The sequence below is a fragment of the Cladophialophora carrionii genome (genome assembly GCF_000365165.1).
Source record: "Cladophialophora carrionii CBS 160.54 unplaced genomic scaffold supercont1.6, whole genome shotgun sequence".
NCBI lineage: Eukaryota > Fungi > Ascomycota > Eurotiomycetes > Chaetothyriales > Herpotrichiellaceae > Cladophialophora > Cladophialophora carrionii.
In genome coordinates this window covers 2,860,271-2,874,920 of record NW_008481831.1, presented here as the reverse complement: position 1 = coordinate 2,874,920, position 14,650 = coordinate 2,860,271, and the positions used below count along the sequence as shown (strand labels likewise).

The window sequence follows — 14,650 nt, the reverse complement described above, 5'->3', positions numbered from 1 at the left end:
TGGGCCTCAGCAGCCGTCTTGACCGTGTCGTACGGAGTCGACGGTACGCCCCGTGAAGGCCTCAATGTCTGTTTAGTGTGTCGCGTTCAAGGCAATCCTCTGCCCCTGCTCGATGGGAGGAGCACATGGGTGGCTTGCGAGCGGCCGGCTGAACCAAGCTGTGCGGAACCTTTGCAGCGCGCGCCTTGCTTGCCCGTGCTTGAGGCTCGACATGTCCGACGCCCGTGGCCATGGGCATCACCATAGCCATGGCCATGTCGGTGAAACAAGGTGCTCTATATGAACGCCGAGGGTTCAGAGTGGCAGTACTCCGTACACCGGGGATTAGACCCATGGCCGGGATGCATCACGACACAGTCTGACAAAATCATTATTGCAAATTGGATCTTTCGTGTTGGCGTTTCTCTCACCTCACGCCTCATGCCTCAGAAACCAGGCGTCACACTTATCCATCCAGCCTGATGTGAGCCGTGGAAGGGGCCTCGAATCGCCTCTCCCTTCCAATGGACGTTGGCCTTCCCGCATGTGCTGTGCTGGCGGAGCTGATGAGACGGGTCTATCACATCGCCACAAGCCAATATGAGAGTGACCTCGTGTTTGTCTGATGGCGTTGTTGCCTGACCTCTGGGGATCGTGGATGCTGGTACAGCATAGCACCATGGTCAAGTCAAGCTACGGTAGCACAGTCACTGCCAGAGAGGCGTCTGGTCGTCCAAGCGAGCAAGGCCGACTCCAGTGGCCATATCCTCCTTGACATGGTCATCAGCCTCATGGGTCTGGCCACTTTGTGTCGTTTCACATTGCCGCTTCCACCAGCCTGAGTTGGGGCCTGCCCACGCCCAACAGAGTTTCGACGCTGATTCAATGCCTCCTGACCGCCTCTCCCAAGCTACACTATTGCTATGAAGCAGCTCTAGCCGTTCAGGGATCTCGCTCCCGCATTGGGCTGACAATGTCTGTGGCGTCAGGGACTTCGACTGCTTCCTCACAAGAAAGTCCGCTAGAGTGCATCACTCTATGACCTGTCAGATTCCGGGCGCTCACACGGAGGGACAGAGTCTCCCCCGGGCTCCTTGCTTTCTCATGGGCAGCTTGTTGTGATGGAGGATAGGACAGCAGAGATTCGTCTGGACAATCAACGAGACTCCCTTGGGCTCAGAACAGACCATACCCAGATATTGACGACCGTACTCTGAGTGTGGCAGCAACCAAATACACACACGCTTCGAACCATGAACAACGGTTGGCAGGCATCGTGCGGCTCCATCTCTGTCATATGGTTGGCCATTCAAGGGAGCCGAAGCCCGTCTCCAAAGCATGGGACGTGATCAGGATCAATGGCACGCAGACCTCGACAAGATCACGACTTCGCTTGACCGACTAGCTCTAGACACCGACGAAGAGAACAGGTCGGCGATTCTGGATAGGCTTAAGCGTCCAACCGACGTTTTCCTGAGGAAAAGGAGCTGGTCCTTCACTCTGACCAGTCAAGAAGATCGCTTGAATGCTTTGATTAGGCGCCATTCCGACAAAGCTGTTGCGCTCCTGTCGTGCGCCCATGCGCTCTCCCGACCGACCATACGGTCTGTGCTTGCCACTCCCATTGAGCTGAACTTTGACCTCGACAACGACGCCTGTGCCTCGAAGTACTTGGGACTCATTGCTTCGGTGCACTGTATCAACAATGGCGCCGTGTCACAAGCCGAGGCAAAGCGCGCGCGGGCCCTGATCCTCATGCTTGAGAAGAAGTGCAGCACCTTTCTTGGCCATGCCCGGGACTTCTTTTCGGTGGCGGATCCCGTCCTGCTGTTCGACTTGTTTCCACCTCACACTTTGGATTCACTGCTTACTCGCATGTGTGGAACATTCGCGGCCCAGGTGGAAGCGCTGAGAGATCGGTGCGATTGGGCGGGTGCTCACAGAGCCGTCCGCGGGCTGCCCAGCATGTTCGGTATCTCCCCAACACTCGACACGTTACTCAAGAGCAGTCTCAGGAACGCGCGAGCCTGGTGTCTATGGCGGCCTGTCAAGCATCGCATCTACGGCCAGGAAAAACTCAGCGTGGAGCACAAAACGGAGCTTCGCGATGTCCTCCTTTTAGATGGCCCAGATTTCGTGTATGAAAGGCATTGTTCAGCTCTGAAGGCACTGCTAAATGACGCTCGAAAACACCGCAGGGCCTATGTTCGTCATGGGCGGTTTTTCGCATGGCTAAGTATCGACGCCAGCATGGATAGCCGCACGTTCCTGAATGGCGTCCTGGACTTTCCTTCAGGCTCGCGTTTGTCGATGGCTGGAGCGGTGGACAGCTTCGTATTCCTCTGCCTGCGCAACCAGGTTAACCTCAACACCCTGCGCATTCTCGAAGAGGCTGTAGCACTGAAGGAAGCTCGGGTGTATAAGTCGCTCTCAGACATCTTCTATTCGTCTACGAGCCCCGGACGAACGACTGCGCTGATGGACTTGTTGACGACGGTGCATGCCAGCGGCGACCACACCCTCATCGACTGCCTGAACGGCTATATTAGAGACATCATTCAAGAGGACCTCAACGACTTGCAGATGAGGCTTCATGATCTTATGGAGAAGGATGATCGCCGCAACCCCCACCCCACTGCCCTCCGATTGCAAGCTCTCGGACAGACAATAACGAACGTGCCTAGCCTATCACGCACCCTCGATCATCAAACACAGCTACTGCTCAGTAACTGGCCGTCAACCGTCGAGATCGAAGCCCTGTTTGCGCTTCGAGCCGAAGTCGTGAGAGGGAGAGTGGACTCTGCTCTCGAGACGCAACTGGATCAACACTGCCTGATCCGCCTCACCGGTCGTGGCACACTTGATCATGACTCACAGGCCGTTCTCGTGGAGCTACTGTGGCACTGGCAAGAGCGTCCTCACATCCCACGGCGAAGTCTTGCCTTGGCGATCATGTCATCCCCGAGTCTCCCACAGTCTGACCGGAGCCAGTGTCTGGTGCTTATCCGGGACATGGAAGACGACCATTTGAGGGATCTTGACACCATCATATCCAGCGGCACCGAAAAGGCCTGCACGCACCTTGCCAAGTTGATCTGCTCACGGCGATTCCTGCAATATCACCAACGAGGATTTTGGAAAGGCGTCTTGCTATCCATGATGGAGCAACGGGAGGAGACGTTGTTGGATCACACCGTCGCTCACATGGATGTCAAGACTTGGTTTCAATGGCTTGGGCATCTGAGAGAGATCTTCGACATTGGTAACAAGTTCGCCAATTGTGGACAACCGATGCTCCAGCAGGAATTGCATTCATGGTCACATGTTCTTGAGTCGAGGTATCTCGAAGTCTTATCGCAGCTGGAAAACGACCCGAAGACAGCTCTGCTGGTGAAATCGACCCTCAAAGATTGGCGACACAGGCGATTCATTCGAAAAGTCTTGGATTTCTTTCTTACCAGCAGGGAACATGATCCTCATCATCCTCTTCTCCGGGCGATCGAGGTGCTAGGCAGTCACACTCGTAATATGGGTGCTCGAGGATGGGCTGCCCTCGCGGCGTTGGCTTCAGCAGATTAGTGAAAAAAGGAGACACACTTGGCTCTTCCGATCAACACTTGATGTGATGTACGTAGGAACGCTATCCGACAGCGCAAGGACCTGCTAGTCGGGCCAACTCCAGCAGGGCAATTAGAAATAATACTGTGTACAACTCATCTCCGCTCGCTTCGATTCGCGATAGCCCTTCCCCCCCCCCCCCCTGTGAAGGGCTAGCCTGAGAATGACTTTAGAGCGGCGAATGACGCAATCGCACTACTATTTACAACGCAGCCTCGCGGAGAAGTTTAGAGAGGCTGGGAGGGCACAAGGCTGTGCGGATTAGCACTGTCTTGATGCCACGTTGACAATCATACACACCTCGAACGCTGTTTGCTATCCTCAACCCTTCCTCACGCAGTGTTTGTCGCCAGTGCCACCATTTCTTCCTCCGACTCGTTGATTTCTGTCCTCTCCTCGTCGTCTTCGCCTTGCTCATGACCCTGCTCTAATACATCGGCCCCTCACCCCATCTGGAATCAAGTCCCACTGCTTCCGAGCATGGCTCCCAGTCCTACGATCCGACGTCTCCTCAAAGAGACCGCCGAATTATCATCCCCTTCGTCCAATCCAAACCCAGCCTTCTTCGCCGCGCCGGTCTCGGACGCCGACCTACATGAATGGCATTTCACTTTGCTCGGACCCCCTTCACCCTCACCTTACGCAGGGGGCATGTACCACGGGCGCATTAGCCTTCCACCAACATACCCTCTGAAGCCCCCAAACTTCCGCTTCCTCACCCCCTCGGGACGCTTTGAAGTGAACCGAGAGATCTGTCTGAGCATATCCGGTTTCCACGAGGAGACGTGGATGCCAGCATGGGGCGTGCGCACCGCGTTGACGGCTCTCCGATCTTTCATGGCGGAGAAGGGTTCAGCCGGGCAGGTTGGTGGCTTGGAAGCGCCCGCCGACATCAGAAAGAGACTTGCGAAGGAGAGTCGCAGCTGGAAGTGCGAAGCATGCGGGAAGAGCAACGAGACGATCATGCGCGAGTGGTGGGATATCTGCAAGTCTGCCGGGGTAGACATGAAGGGAGAGGAGGATCTCGATCTAGAGTCGTTGCCAGAAGGCATGTCGCTTGAGACGAGAGATCCCAATGCACAGAGAGCGACGCAGGGCGGGGGCGAACCACAAGTGCGGCCACAGGAGACGGTACAACAAGCACAGCGGCCACCGGACACCGTTTCGAATCCCACGGCGGCTACAGTATCCTCTTCACCACCATCCTCCTCCTATCCTCAGACAGCACCGCAATCCACATCGCAGACTGGGTCCTCGTCATCGCTACAGCTTCCCTCGCAGTCGCCCTTCCAGCATGTTCCTACGCCTTCGGCGGAAGCAGCTCAAGCGTCCGCCGAAGCGGTTCTCACTCCCGGTGACCTCGCACAACCGCCCAACGCCTCCTCTGGCACCGCGACACACAGAAGACCTCTCTTTTCCGGTCTTCACAACGCCCCGCTCGCAGCAGCTAATGCCGCGATCGCACAGAACGCCCGGCCCCTGACGCTTCAGCGAGACCGTGATCGCGAGCAGACCATCACCATCGACCGGGCGATCGCGGGCGTCTTTCTGGCCTTGTGTCTGATGGTTCTGAAAAAGATCTTCTTCCCCGCCGGGTCTGGGGGCGTTGCAAGCAGTGTGGACGACTTTTATCTACAAAGGGAATGAATAGGTACTTGATGAGTGTGCCTGGTAGGGTAAAATGAATTTAGCGAGGAGTTTACAAAGCATAGGTTGTTGCTTCCGTAGCGATTCCGTGCACTACGATATATAACGAGCATCATGAGCGGCGGGTTTTGATGGAGGGCTACAAGGTAGAGTCTCGATTTGCCGCGATGATCAGATGGAATGTGTGGAAGCTGCATGACGCTTGAAGGCGGAAACAAGCAGATTACGATTGACTGATCTCCCAACGAAATCCGTCTTCGTGTGCAGTCGCATTGCCAGGCCAGATCGTGTCGAAAGAACTCATCCAGATAAATGCCAGTGTCAGCTCGATACAAAACAGCAGCTCGGAGAAATGGCCGTCTCCAAGCTCGTAGCGGCGATGAAACCCCGCGGACGCGTTCGCTCTCACTTTCTCGTCACTCTCCCGTCACTCTCCCGTCACTCTCCCGTCACTTTCCCGTTACCCACATCCAGGTCGATACACTGCCATTCATTCAATTAGCGGCTTGAGCGTCCTATTGCCGCCGCCTTGCCTGATTTGTTCACGGCTAAATTCGAGTCTGGGTCCACAAAGGGCAGAAGCACTCCAGCAGAAGGAGAGCCAGAGAGGGTGAGTTCATGAAGGACGTCATACCCATCGCTTTTCATTTTCATTCATCGCACGATATCACCGATACAATAGCGATTGAGCTGCGTCGTGTCCTTTGAGTGAAAACAATCTATGCTTCCTCTATCGGCCGCATAAGCGCAGGAGCAAGACGGAACGAGCGACGTCGTCTGTTCTCATTCGCTACCGCCGTCATGTCTACTTCCCGGTCTTCTCCCTACTTTACATCCTTGAACAGCCCTCTCACCACCCGTGCCCAAGTCGTGGATGCGTGCAAGTCATTATTGAACCCCTTGCTGCCTTTCTTCTCGCCGGGCAAGACCAGACTGCGCCTCGGTGCCACCGCAACCCGATATGATGAAGCCGGTGCTCAGCTCGAAGGCTTTACCAGGCCCATGTGGGGTCTTGGAGCCTTGCTTGCTGGTGGTGAGTCGTTCGAAGGTGCCGAATTCTGGTTAGAGGGCATACGCAATGGGACGGACCCTGATCACCCCGAATTCTGGGGTTGGTCCAAGGATTTGGATCAGCGGATGGTGGAAATGTGTCCCCTCGGCTTTGCGCTCTGTGTTGCGCCCAAGCAGTTGTGGGATCCGTTGACGGAAAGGGAGCGCGAGAATGTTCGTGTGTGGCTGGACATCAACAAGAAGGAAATGCCAAACACGAACTGGCTGTGGTTTCGTGTCTTTGCCAACCTGGCGTTGATGAAGAACGGCGCTGCGTACGACGCTGAGCGACTCGAGGCTGATCTCGACCATCTGGATACTTTCCATCGTTCTGGCGGCTGGAGTAACGACGGGCCCCGCGATGCGCTTCAGATGGATTACTACTCGGGCTCATTTGCCATCCAGTATCTGCAGCTCTTGTATGCGAAAATCAACGGCGACAAAGACCCCAAGCGGGCGGAAGAGTACAAGAGTCGAGCCAGAATGTACGCGAAGGATTTCCTGCATTACTTCGACGAGCAAGGTAAGATGACCCGGCCTCTAGCCCATCCATCTCCTGACCATGATAGGTCGCGCCATAACGTTCGGGCGCTCACTCACGTATCGATTTGCCATGGCCGGCTTCTGGGCCGCGGTGGCGTTTGCAGATTTGGACCTCGAGGCGCCCCTGGGTTGGGGGGTGGTGAAAGGCGTCCTCCTGCGCAACCTCCGTTACTGGTCTCACCAAAAGGACATCCTGAACGGATCAGGTATCTTGACCATCGGCTACGGCTATCCTAATCAATTCATATCCGAGAACTACAACTCCCCGGGCTCGACGTATTGGTTCATGCTGTCCTTCGCAGCCTTGGCTCTACCCGAATCACATCCCTTCTGGCAGAGCGAAGAGCAAGCATATCCCTCTGACTCGATACCACCAGTCTTACCGCTCGAGCATCCCTTGCACATCATGGTGAAGAGAGGTGGGCATACGTTCCTCCTCTCTTCAGGACAGATGTGCCACTACCCGATGAGAGCTGCGGAAAGCAAGTACGGCAAGTACGCATATAGCTCGGCTTTTGGGTACTCCGTCCCGACGGGCGGATATTTTGTTGAAGCCATCGGTGGCGACAACGTGCTCGCACTGTCGGACGATGCAGGGGAGACCTGGAAGGTGCGGAAGAAGCCTCTAAACGCACGGCTGGAGACAATCGAGGGTACACCGGTCCTGGTATCGGAGTGGAAGCCATGGTCCGATGTGGTGGTCGAGACCTATCTGATCCCCCCGTCAGAAGCCACGCCGAACTGGCATCTGCGCCTACATCGTATCACAAGCGGCGGCAGGAACCTCAAGACAAGCGAAGGTGCATTCGCTCTCAATGGTGTTGCTACCAAGGACGAGCGGGAGCTTCAGACGATGAATGAGGAGAAGAGCGAAGGGAGGCAGGAGAGCAACGGGGAAGCGATTGCCGTGACCCGAGGTGGTGCTGTCGGTATCGTCGAGCTAGCGCAGCCCGCGCGCGTTGGCCGAGTGCTGGACGAAGACGCCAACAGCAACCTTGTGGAAAGCAGATCCGTGCTGCCCAGCTTGGCAATGGACGTGCCAAAGGATGCAGACATCTGGCTCACAACGGCGGTGTTCGCCATCCCAGCCAGTGTTACGGACTATCAGACGAGATGGCAAGACGGCTGGCAGCGGAGGCCAGATATCCCAGGCTGGATGAAGAGCAGAATGGCTTGAGCGAACGTCTCGCCTCTCTTTGTGAGTGCGAAGGATGACACACAGAAAAAGGGTTTCGCTTCCTGACTCATACAGTAACTTCTGTCGATGTCTGCGACTCCCATGTTCACTGCCAAGGTCTTACCAGTAACCATGCGGGTGTGGTATCAACTAATGTCCAGCATCTTGGCGGTGCAGGCTGATTTGCTGCTACACTTTAACTGCGACGAGCCACTTGCAAGTCGTTGAGGCGTTGGTCGACTCTCAGTAGTGCAGCCTCGCCCTTCGGTGTGTTTGCCGACTCGGTATTTGATGGCCTTCAGCTTTCACATCCACTTGCACTAGCTTGCGACACGGCAGTGCCCAGTGCCAATCACCTCAGGTCTCCCTGGCCTCTCAGTTGCCGGTTGCTCTTCGATGCATAGGTCAAGAGCCATGTGATTGGATGCGGTAGATGACGAGAACGATTGTGCCGACGGGGGTGAATCGGGGTCGGCCTCTGCTCTCAACCTTCTCCAGCCTGTCTTTTATCCATAAATGATTTTACCCACGATCTGCGGAAAGGAGTGCCGTCGCTCCGTACCCCAGGTGGAGTGTCAACCTCAGCCATTGTCTGCGCTTCTCCGCATTTCGAGTGGTGGGAGTCGAGGAGGCTTCCACTCCGCCTCCATGATTCCACCAGCTTCCCAATTTGCAAATTAGGGAGCCCATTCAGGCTGAAAACGCCAACTTCCCTTGGAGAATGTCACACCCATCCCCGCAGGCGAGTGTCACCTTCCGCTCACTCTCAGACTGCTGGGTGCCAACCAAGCGTTGCAGCAAGCCCAGCTTTTTGGCGATTCGTGCTGCAATGCTTATCCAAGGCTTGCGCATCTTGTCTACATCTAGGCTGGTGCTTGTGCTAAGTGGCGACGAAGCCGCAGACCTATTCGCCATCTGGCAAATGTCCGCCCGTCGTCCTTTCTACCAGCCAGTCTTGTACACGAACGGCACGGTCCTCCGTGATTCAGTCCCATGGTCATGGACTCTCCAGTCTCCTCCCCACAGAGCTGGGGTTCCGCTTCCACGGCAGAATCAACACCGTCACCGTTAGCTGCATCAGATCCTGGTTGAGCATGTGGCCTCGCGTGAGAACACCGGTCGAAGAGTCCCTTTATTTACCTCTCTTCCTCCTCCCCTCGCATGAGATCCGTTCTCCAGCCTCGACTCGCTCACCTCGTCCAGCTGTTCAGACGCCCGAACGCGATTGGTCGCCATGTCGTTCCTCAGAAAAGTCGTGCACAATGATGCCGTCAAGCTTGACCCTCCAGAGGTCTACAACTGGAGGGTCTTTGCTTTGGCAGCGGCAGTACGTTTGCACCTTGGCTGAAGGGCTAGACAGTATGCTGACTTGCTCCAGGCTTGCTTTGGAGGAACCCTCTTCGGAATGGATATCGGCATCATTGGCGGAGTGTTGACGTTGCCTGACTTCAAAGAGTAAGAGGTATTCCCCGGCAAACGATGTGAATCCGGAGGGTCTGACCTGCTATCAGCGAGTTCGGTCTCACAGAAAAGTCCAAGATCGCGCAGTCTAACCTTTCGGCCAACTTGGTGTCCGTCATGCAAGCCGGTGCCATTGTTGGCGCCCTTGCCGCCAATCCTCTGGCCGATTGGAAGGGACGAAAGATCACAATCTACGTTGTCGCCACATTTGCTTTCATCGGCGGCCTTCTCCAAGCACTCTCGTACGGCCACATCTCGTGCTTTTATGTTGGACGGTACGTCGAGATTGGTACATGAGTTATCCCCATGAACCTGTCTAACAATGCTAGATTCGTGGAAGGTTTGGGTCTCGGAGGAGCCACCATGGTTGCGCCCACCTACGTCGCCGAAAATGCTCCCCGTGGTATTCGAGGCCTGCTTGTCGGGTTCTACCAATTGTTCGAAACAATGGGCGCCATGATCGCCTTCTTCATCAATTATGGCAGTCTTCTACACTTGAAGGGCCATGCCACTTGGATTGTGCCCCTGTCGATGCAATCCCTTCCACCGTTCCTCCTCTTCACGGCCATCTTGTTTTGTCCCGAAAGTCCCCGCTGGCTCGCGTCCCAGGACAACTGGGATGATGCTTCGAGAATTCTTTCCAAAGTCCGAAACCTACCGCCAACTCACCCTTATGTCCAAGCCGAGCTCCTGGAAATGCAGACACAACTTGAAGCTGAGCGAGGCCGTGCCGGTGGTAACAGCTACTGGGCGTTGACGAAAGAGGCGTGGACGATCCCTGGCAACCGCCGACGGTCGATCATGGCAATTGGACTGATGTGTGCCCAACAATGGACCGGTACCAACGCTATCGTGAGTATCCCACGAGGGCCGTGAAGAATCCGCTTTCGAGTCCATGGCTAACAATTGAACTATACAGAACTACTACGCTCCCACCATCTTCACCAATCTCGGTGTTACGGGAAACACGCAATCGCTCTTTGCCACCGGAGTGTACGGCATTGTCAAGATGGCCTCCTGCGGTATCTTCATTCTTTTCCTCGCCGACACGCTCGGTCGAAGATGGTCGCTGGTCTGGACCGGATTTTTCATGTGGTTCTGCATGTTCTACCTCGGCTTCTTCGTCCGGTTCGATGCCCCCCAGAAAGGCGCGCCGATCTCGGGCGCGGGATACGGCGCACTGGTGATGGTGTACCTCTTCGCGGCCGCCTTCCAGTTCGGCTGGGGCCCCGTGTGCTGGATTTACAGCTCCGAGATCTCTACGCAGCGACTCCGGGGGTTGATCGTGTCGTATGCGGCCGCGACGCAGTGGGTTTTCAATCTGGCCGTCGCGCGCGCCACCCCTGTCATGCTGGTCACCGTGGGAGGTCCCAGCGGGTACGGCACTTACTTCATTTACGGCTCCTTCTGCTTCACCATTGCCATCGGGGCGTTCTTCCTCGTGCCGGAGACCAAGGGTCTCTCTCTCGAGCGTATGGACGAGTTGTTCGGCATGACCGACTTCAGCGGTGTCCAGGATATCGGCGTTGCGTCCAAGGCTGCCAAGGGTGACATTGAGGCCGTGCATGTCGAAACTAAGTGAGGAGTGGACCTCAAGAGTGTGAGAGGCAAGGTGCGCAGCCGACTTGTCGGCCACGATGGTATGAGTGCATGCTGAAGGACCGAGTGATCAATCACTTGGATTGTGCGATTTAGCTAGCTGATCACAATCGAAGCAATTTCGCTGGAATGAGAAACGTTTCGCAATCTCTGACGAGCGGCTACGAGGGATATGGGAACGACTTGTTAAGTACGGAGTATGAGGGGAGTACATGTACCTCGTACTCGTACGCAGTACTCGAGACCGGTATGCTCTGGCATGGAGTCCTTGTTAATTAGGCATTCAGGCTGCTACGCAGCCAAGGACCCTTTAAACTTTAAGGTTGGTCCGGGTGCTTAGGATGCTTGTTAGTGGCGCCTAGAACCAATTGTTGCCCGCTAAATCTCGGCTGACACCTGAATTCGGATGCTTGTGCTTGTTCGGGCCCGAGCGCACCTAAATTTGCTCCAGTTGAGGGGATAACTTGGTGGATTTACCGCGTCTAGCAGCGGCGCGAAGATGGAATCAGATCAGTTTGCGGCGATACGAGTACGGCGCGTTCTAACCCCGGATAGCTGCATCGGTGGCGACCCTGCGCAAAATGTGTGTCGCATTCCGGCCAATTTCGGGGGCTCCCTATATCTGCTGTATCCTGGCGCCTTGCTTGAAGATGGCCTGAAGCCATCCCCGTCATGGACGTGCCTCAGGCTAAACACAGACGGCTGCGACGATGACGACCACACGAGAGACAGAAATGGTAGAAGAGAAGACAGCCGATGAAGTCGGCGAGGGGGCCAGTTCGCGTGCCTCGTCACGCCGACCGTCTTCGCCGCCAGAACACGACAGGTCGAATGCAGACGAAGGGAGTGCCCTCGAGAAGACCACGAGCAAGATCGAAAACTACCCGACTGGCCTCAAATTGGCGGTGGTCTTGCTGAGCATCTACCTCTCTGTGTTCCTGGTCGCGCTGGACAGAACCATCATCGCCACCGCCCTTCCTCAGATCACGGACAAATTCCAAAGCTTCGGCGACGTGGGCTGGGTAGGTCCAACAACCACCTGTTGTTTATTTCGTTGCCCCCATCAGCCAGGATCCAGACCGCTGACACTTCGCCCGCGGTGATCTGACAGTACAATGCCGCCTTCCTGCTCCCCACCACGGCCCTTCAGCTGTTCTTCGGCCGTCTGTACACCTTCTACTCGCCCAAATGGATCTTCATCGGCGAGGTCTTCATCTTCGAAATCGGCTCGGCGATATGCGGCGCGGCGCCCAACTCGGTTGCCTTCATCTGGGGACGCGCCGTGGCTGGCTTGGGCGCTGGAGGGTTGTTCAACGGCTCGATGATTCTGATGATGTATGTTGCGCCGCTTCAGAAGAGACCTCTCTATATGGGGCTTCTGGGTGCCGTCTTCGGGGTGGCTTCGGTGGCTGGCCCTCTGCTGGGGTAAGTCTGCCTTGAAAAGGCGACCGTGAAGCGTCTGCTCGCGCCGTCCGTGCTCGATGCTAACAAGAATACAGAGGAGTGTTCACGACAAAGGTCACATGGCGGTAAGCCTCCTTTTATTGGCAGGACGCTGACTCTCGTGAAATCTAACGTGGTCTTCAGGTGGTGTTTTTACATCAACCTCCCCATCGGCGCGATAGTACTTGCCTTCCTCTACTTCGCCGTCGCTGACGTCCCACCCGCGCTCGGCGAGCTTCCGTTCCGAGAGAAGCTCTCGCGAATCGACATCCCCGGCACGCTCGTGTTCATCCCGTGCATTGTCTGTCTGCTCCTGGCCTTACAATGGGGTGGCCAGCAGTATGCATGGTCCAACGGGCGCGTCATCGCCCTTTTCGTCCTGTTCGGCGTCCTCCTCGTCGTCTTCATCGTGATTCAGATCGTGAGGCAGGAATCCGCCACTGTGCCGCCACGGATCGCCAAGCAACGCACCATCGCGTCCGGGGGCTGCTACTCGTTCTGTCTCGGATCCGCATTCATGATCACGGTCTACTACTTGTCGATATGGTTCCAGGCTATCAAAGGTGATTCGGCGATCAAGTCAGGATACTCTACATTGCCCTTCATTCTCTCGCTGGTCGTCGCGTCGATCCTCTCGGGGGCGTTCGTCAGCAAAATCGGCTACTACAACCCATCGATCCTGGCGGGGGCGATTCTCGGCCCGATCGGTAGCGGGCTGTTCACGCTCTTCAGGGTCGACACGGCGCACCCGATGTGGATCGGCGTGCAAGTATTGTTCGGGTTCGGCGTCGGGGTCGGCCTCCAACAAACCAATATCGCCGCGCAAGCGGTGCTGGAGAAGAAAGATGCTCCGACGGGCGTGTCGCTGGTGTTCTTTTGCCAGGGCCTGGGCGGCACCATCTCCGTGTCCCTGGCCCAGAACATCCTTGACAACAAGCTTGTCTCGGGACTCAGAGGCATCGGCAACATCACCGCACACGACATCGTCAGCACGGGGGCTACCGAGTTGAGGAAGGCATTCACTCCGCAACAGTTACCGGAGGTCTTGAGAGTGTACAACCACGCGCTGGTGATTGTCTTTTACGTCGCACTGGCGTTCTCCTGTGCCTCGATCTTCGGCGCTCTGGGCATGGAGTGGAAGACGTTGAAGGCAAACAAGGTCGAGAAGAAGGATGAGGAGGGCGGCGCGCCGACGGCGGTGGAAGCAGTGAAGGCCGATTGATATGGAAGAGTCTGTCTCGGCGGGAGCTTAGTTGGAATCATAACTGTATAAGTAAGACGGGGACCGCTCAATGCGGAATAAAGCTCTACTCAGTGAGGGATCACGCTCTTCTCAGCAAAGGATAACGTTCTTTTCAGAGGGATCACGCTCTTCTAAGAGGGATTACACTCTTTTTAGAGTAATTACGCTCTTCTCAGAGGGATCACAGTAACAGGACAGAATCTAGCTCTTCTCAGCATGTTCGCAAAACACAGCGTAAACGACTTCTGAAGTCGGTGTGAAAGTCACTTGATATCGCCGCGTATCTGCACCCCACGATTGCCCAACTTGACCGTCGTGTTCGGATGTGCAGGGAACGTGGCGGTGGAACCAATGATTCGTCTCGTCCTTCTCATCCCCGTCGTCTCGCCTCACTTCCGCCTGCAACCATGGTCTCTTCTAAACCTCATCAAGCATGTCGAAGCGCGACCCCGTGACCCTTTCCATTTCACAGCTCTTTGCTCGCAGGAGTGGAGCTGATGCTCGTTATCTGAGAGACCTTCGACGCCGCCGTCCTCCGAAAATCAGGGAATCTTCATCTGCCAGTCACCGGCCCGTCATATCCACTTTGCTGATGTGAAGCCAGTTGCGGTCAATAGCGTGGGGATTCTCTATCATTCGAATCATCTGATTGCGCCTGGTGCTGACCGGGCTTGCGTCGTCAACCGCATCCGTCCTACCCTTACCCATAGCTTCTTTCCTGTGAGAGCACCACCGAGTGGCACCGGGTTCATATCTCCGTTTGACAGGCAGGTTGATAAAAGCTTCGTCCCCCTGCCTAACCACTGCCCTCCGCTCTTCTTCCGCTTTGCTTTGCTTACTCGTGCCAGCCTCAAGGCCTTGTACAAGATCGCTGGATTGTCGTCGTCGAC

The 14,650-nt window shown here is 55.9% G+C and overlaps 5 protein-coding genes across 5 annotated transcripts; all 5 read left to right on the top strand.

Annotated features, from left to right (window-relative positions):
• Positions 1–1,317: 1,317 nt before the first annotated feature.
• On the top strand, positions 1,318–3,558 carry G647_08010 (uncharacterized protein; the record flags this gene model as incomplete). The annotated part of the gene is made up of 1 exon (XM_008732322.1): positions 1,318–3,558. The coding sequence occupies one exon, from the start codon at positions 1,318–1,320 to the stop codon at positions 3,556–3,558; it is 2,241 nt and encodes a 746-aa protein (XP_008730544.1).
• A 519-nt stretch (positions 3,559–4,077) lies between these two features.
• Positions 4,078–5,244, top strand: G647_08009 (uncharacterized protein; the record flags this gene model as incomplete). Its single annotated transcript, XM_008732321.1, has 1 exon — positions 4,078–5,244. The coding sequence occupies one exon, from the start codon at positions 4,078–4,080 to the stop codon at positions 5,242–5,244; it is 1,167 nt and encodes a 388-aa protein (XP_008730543.1).
• Positions 5,245–6,045: 801 nt separating this feature from the next.
• G647_08008 (uncharacterized protein) lies at positions 6,046–8,014 on the top strand (the record flags this gene model as incomplete). The annotated part of the gene is made up of 2 exons (XM_008732320.1): positions 6,046–6,817; positions 6,864–8,014. 2 exons carry the CDS (start codon positions 6,046–6,048, stop codon positions 8,012–8,014), a joined length of 1,923 nt encoding a protein of 640 aa, XP_008730542.1.
• A 1,234-nt stretch (positions 8,015–9,248) lies between these two features.
• Positions 9,249–11,057, top strand: G647_08007 (uncharacterized protein; the record flags this gene model as incomplete). The annotated part of the gene is made up of 5 exons (XM_008732319.1): positions 9,249–9,341; positions 9,393–9,469; positions 9,526–9,750; positions 9,805–10,327; positions 10,395–11,057. 5 exons carry the CDS (start codon positions 9,249–9,251, stop codon positions 11,055–11,057), a joined length of 1,581 nt encoding a protein of 526 aa, XP_008730541.1.
• Positions 11,058–11,808: 751 nt separating this feature from the next.
• On the top strand, positions 11,809–13,739 carry G647_08006 (uncharacterized protein; the record flags this gene model as incomplete). The annotated part of the gene is made up of 4 exons (XM_008732318.1): positions 11,809–12,096; positions 12,186–12,499; positions 12,574–12,603; positions 12,662–13,739. The coding sequence occupies 4 exons, from the start codon at positions 11,809–11,811 to the stop codon at positions 13,737–13,739; spliced, it is 1,710 nt and encodes a 569-aa protein (XP_008730540.1).
• Positions 13,740–14,650: the final 911 nt, after the last annotated feature.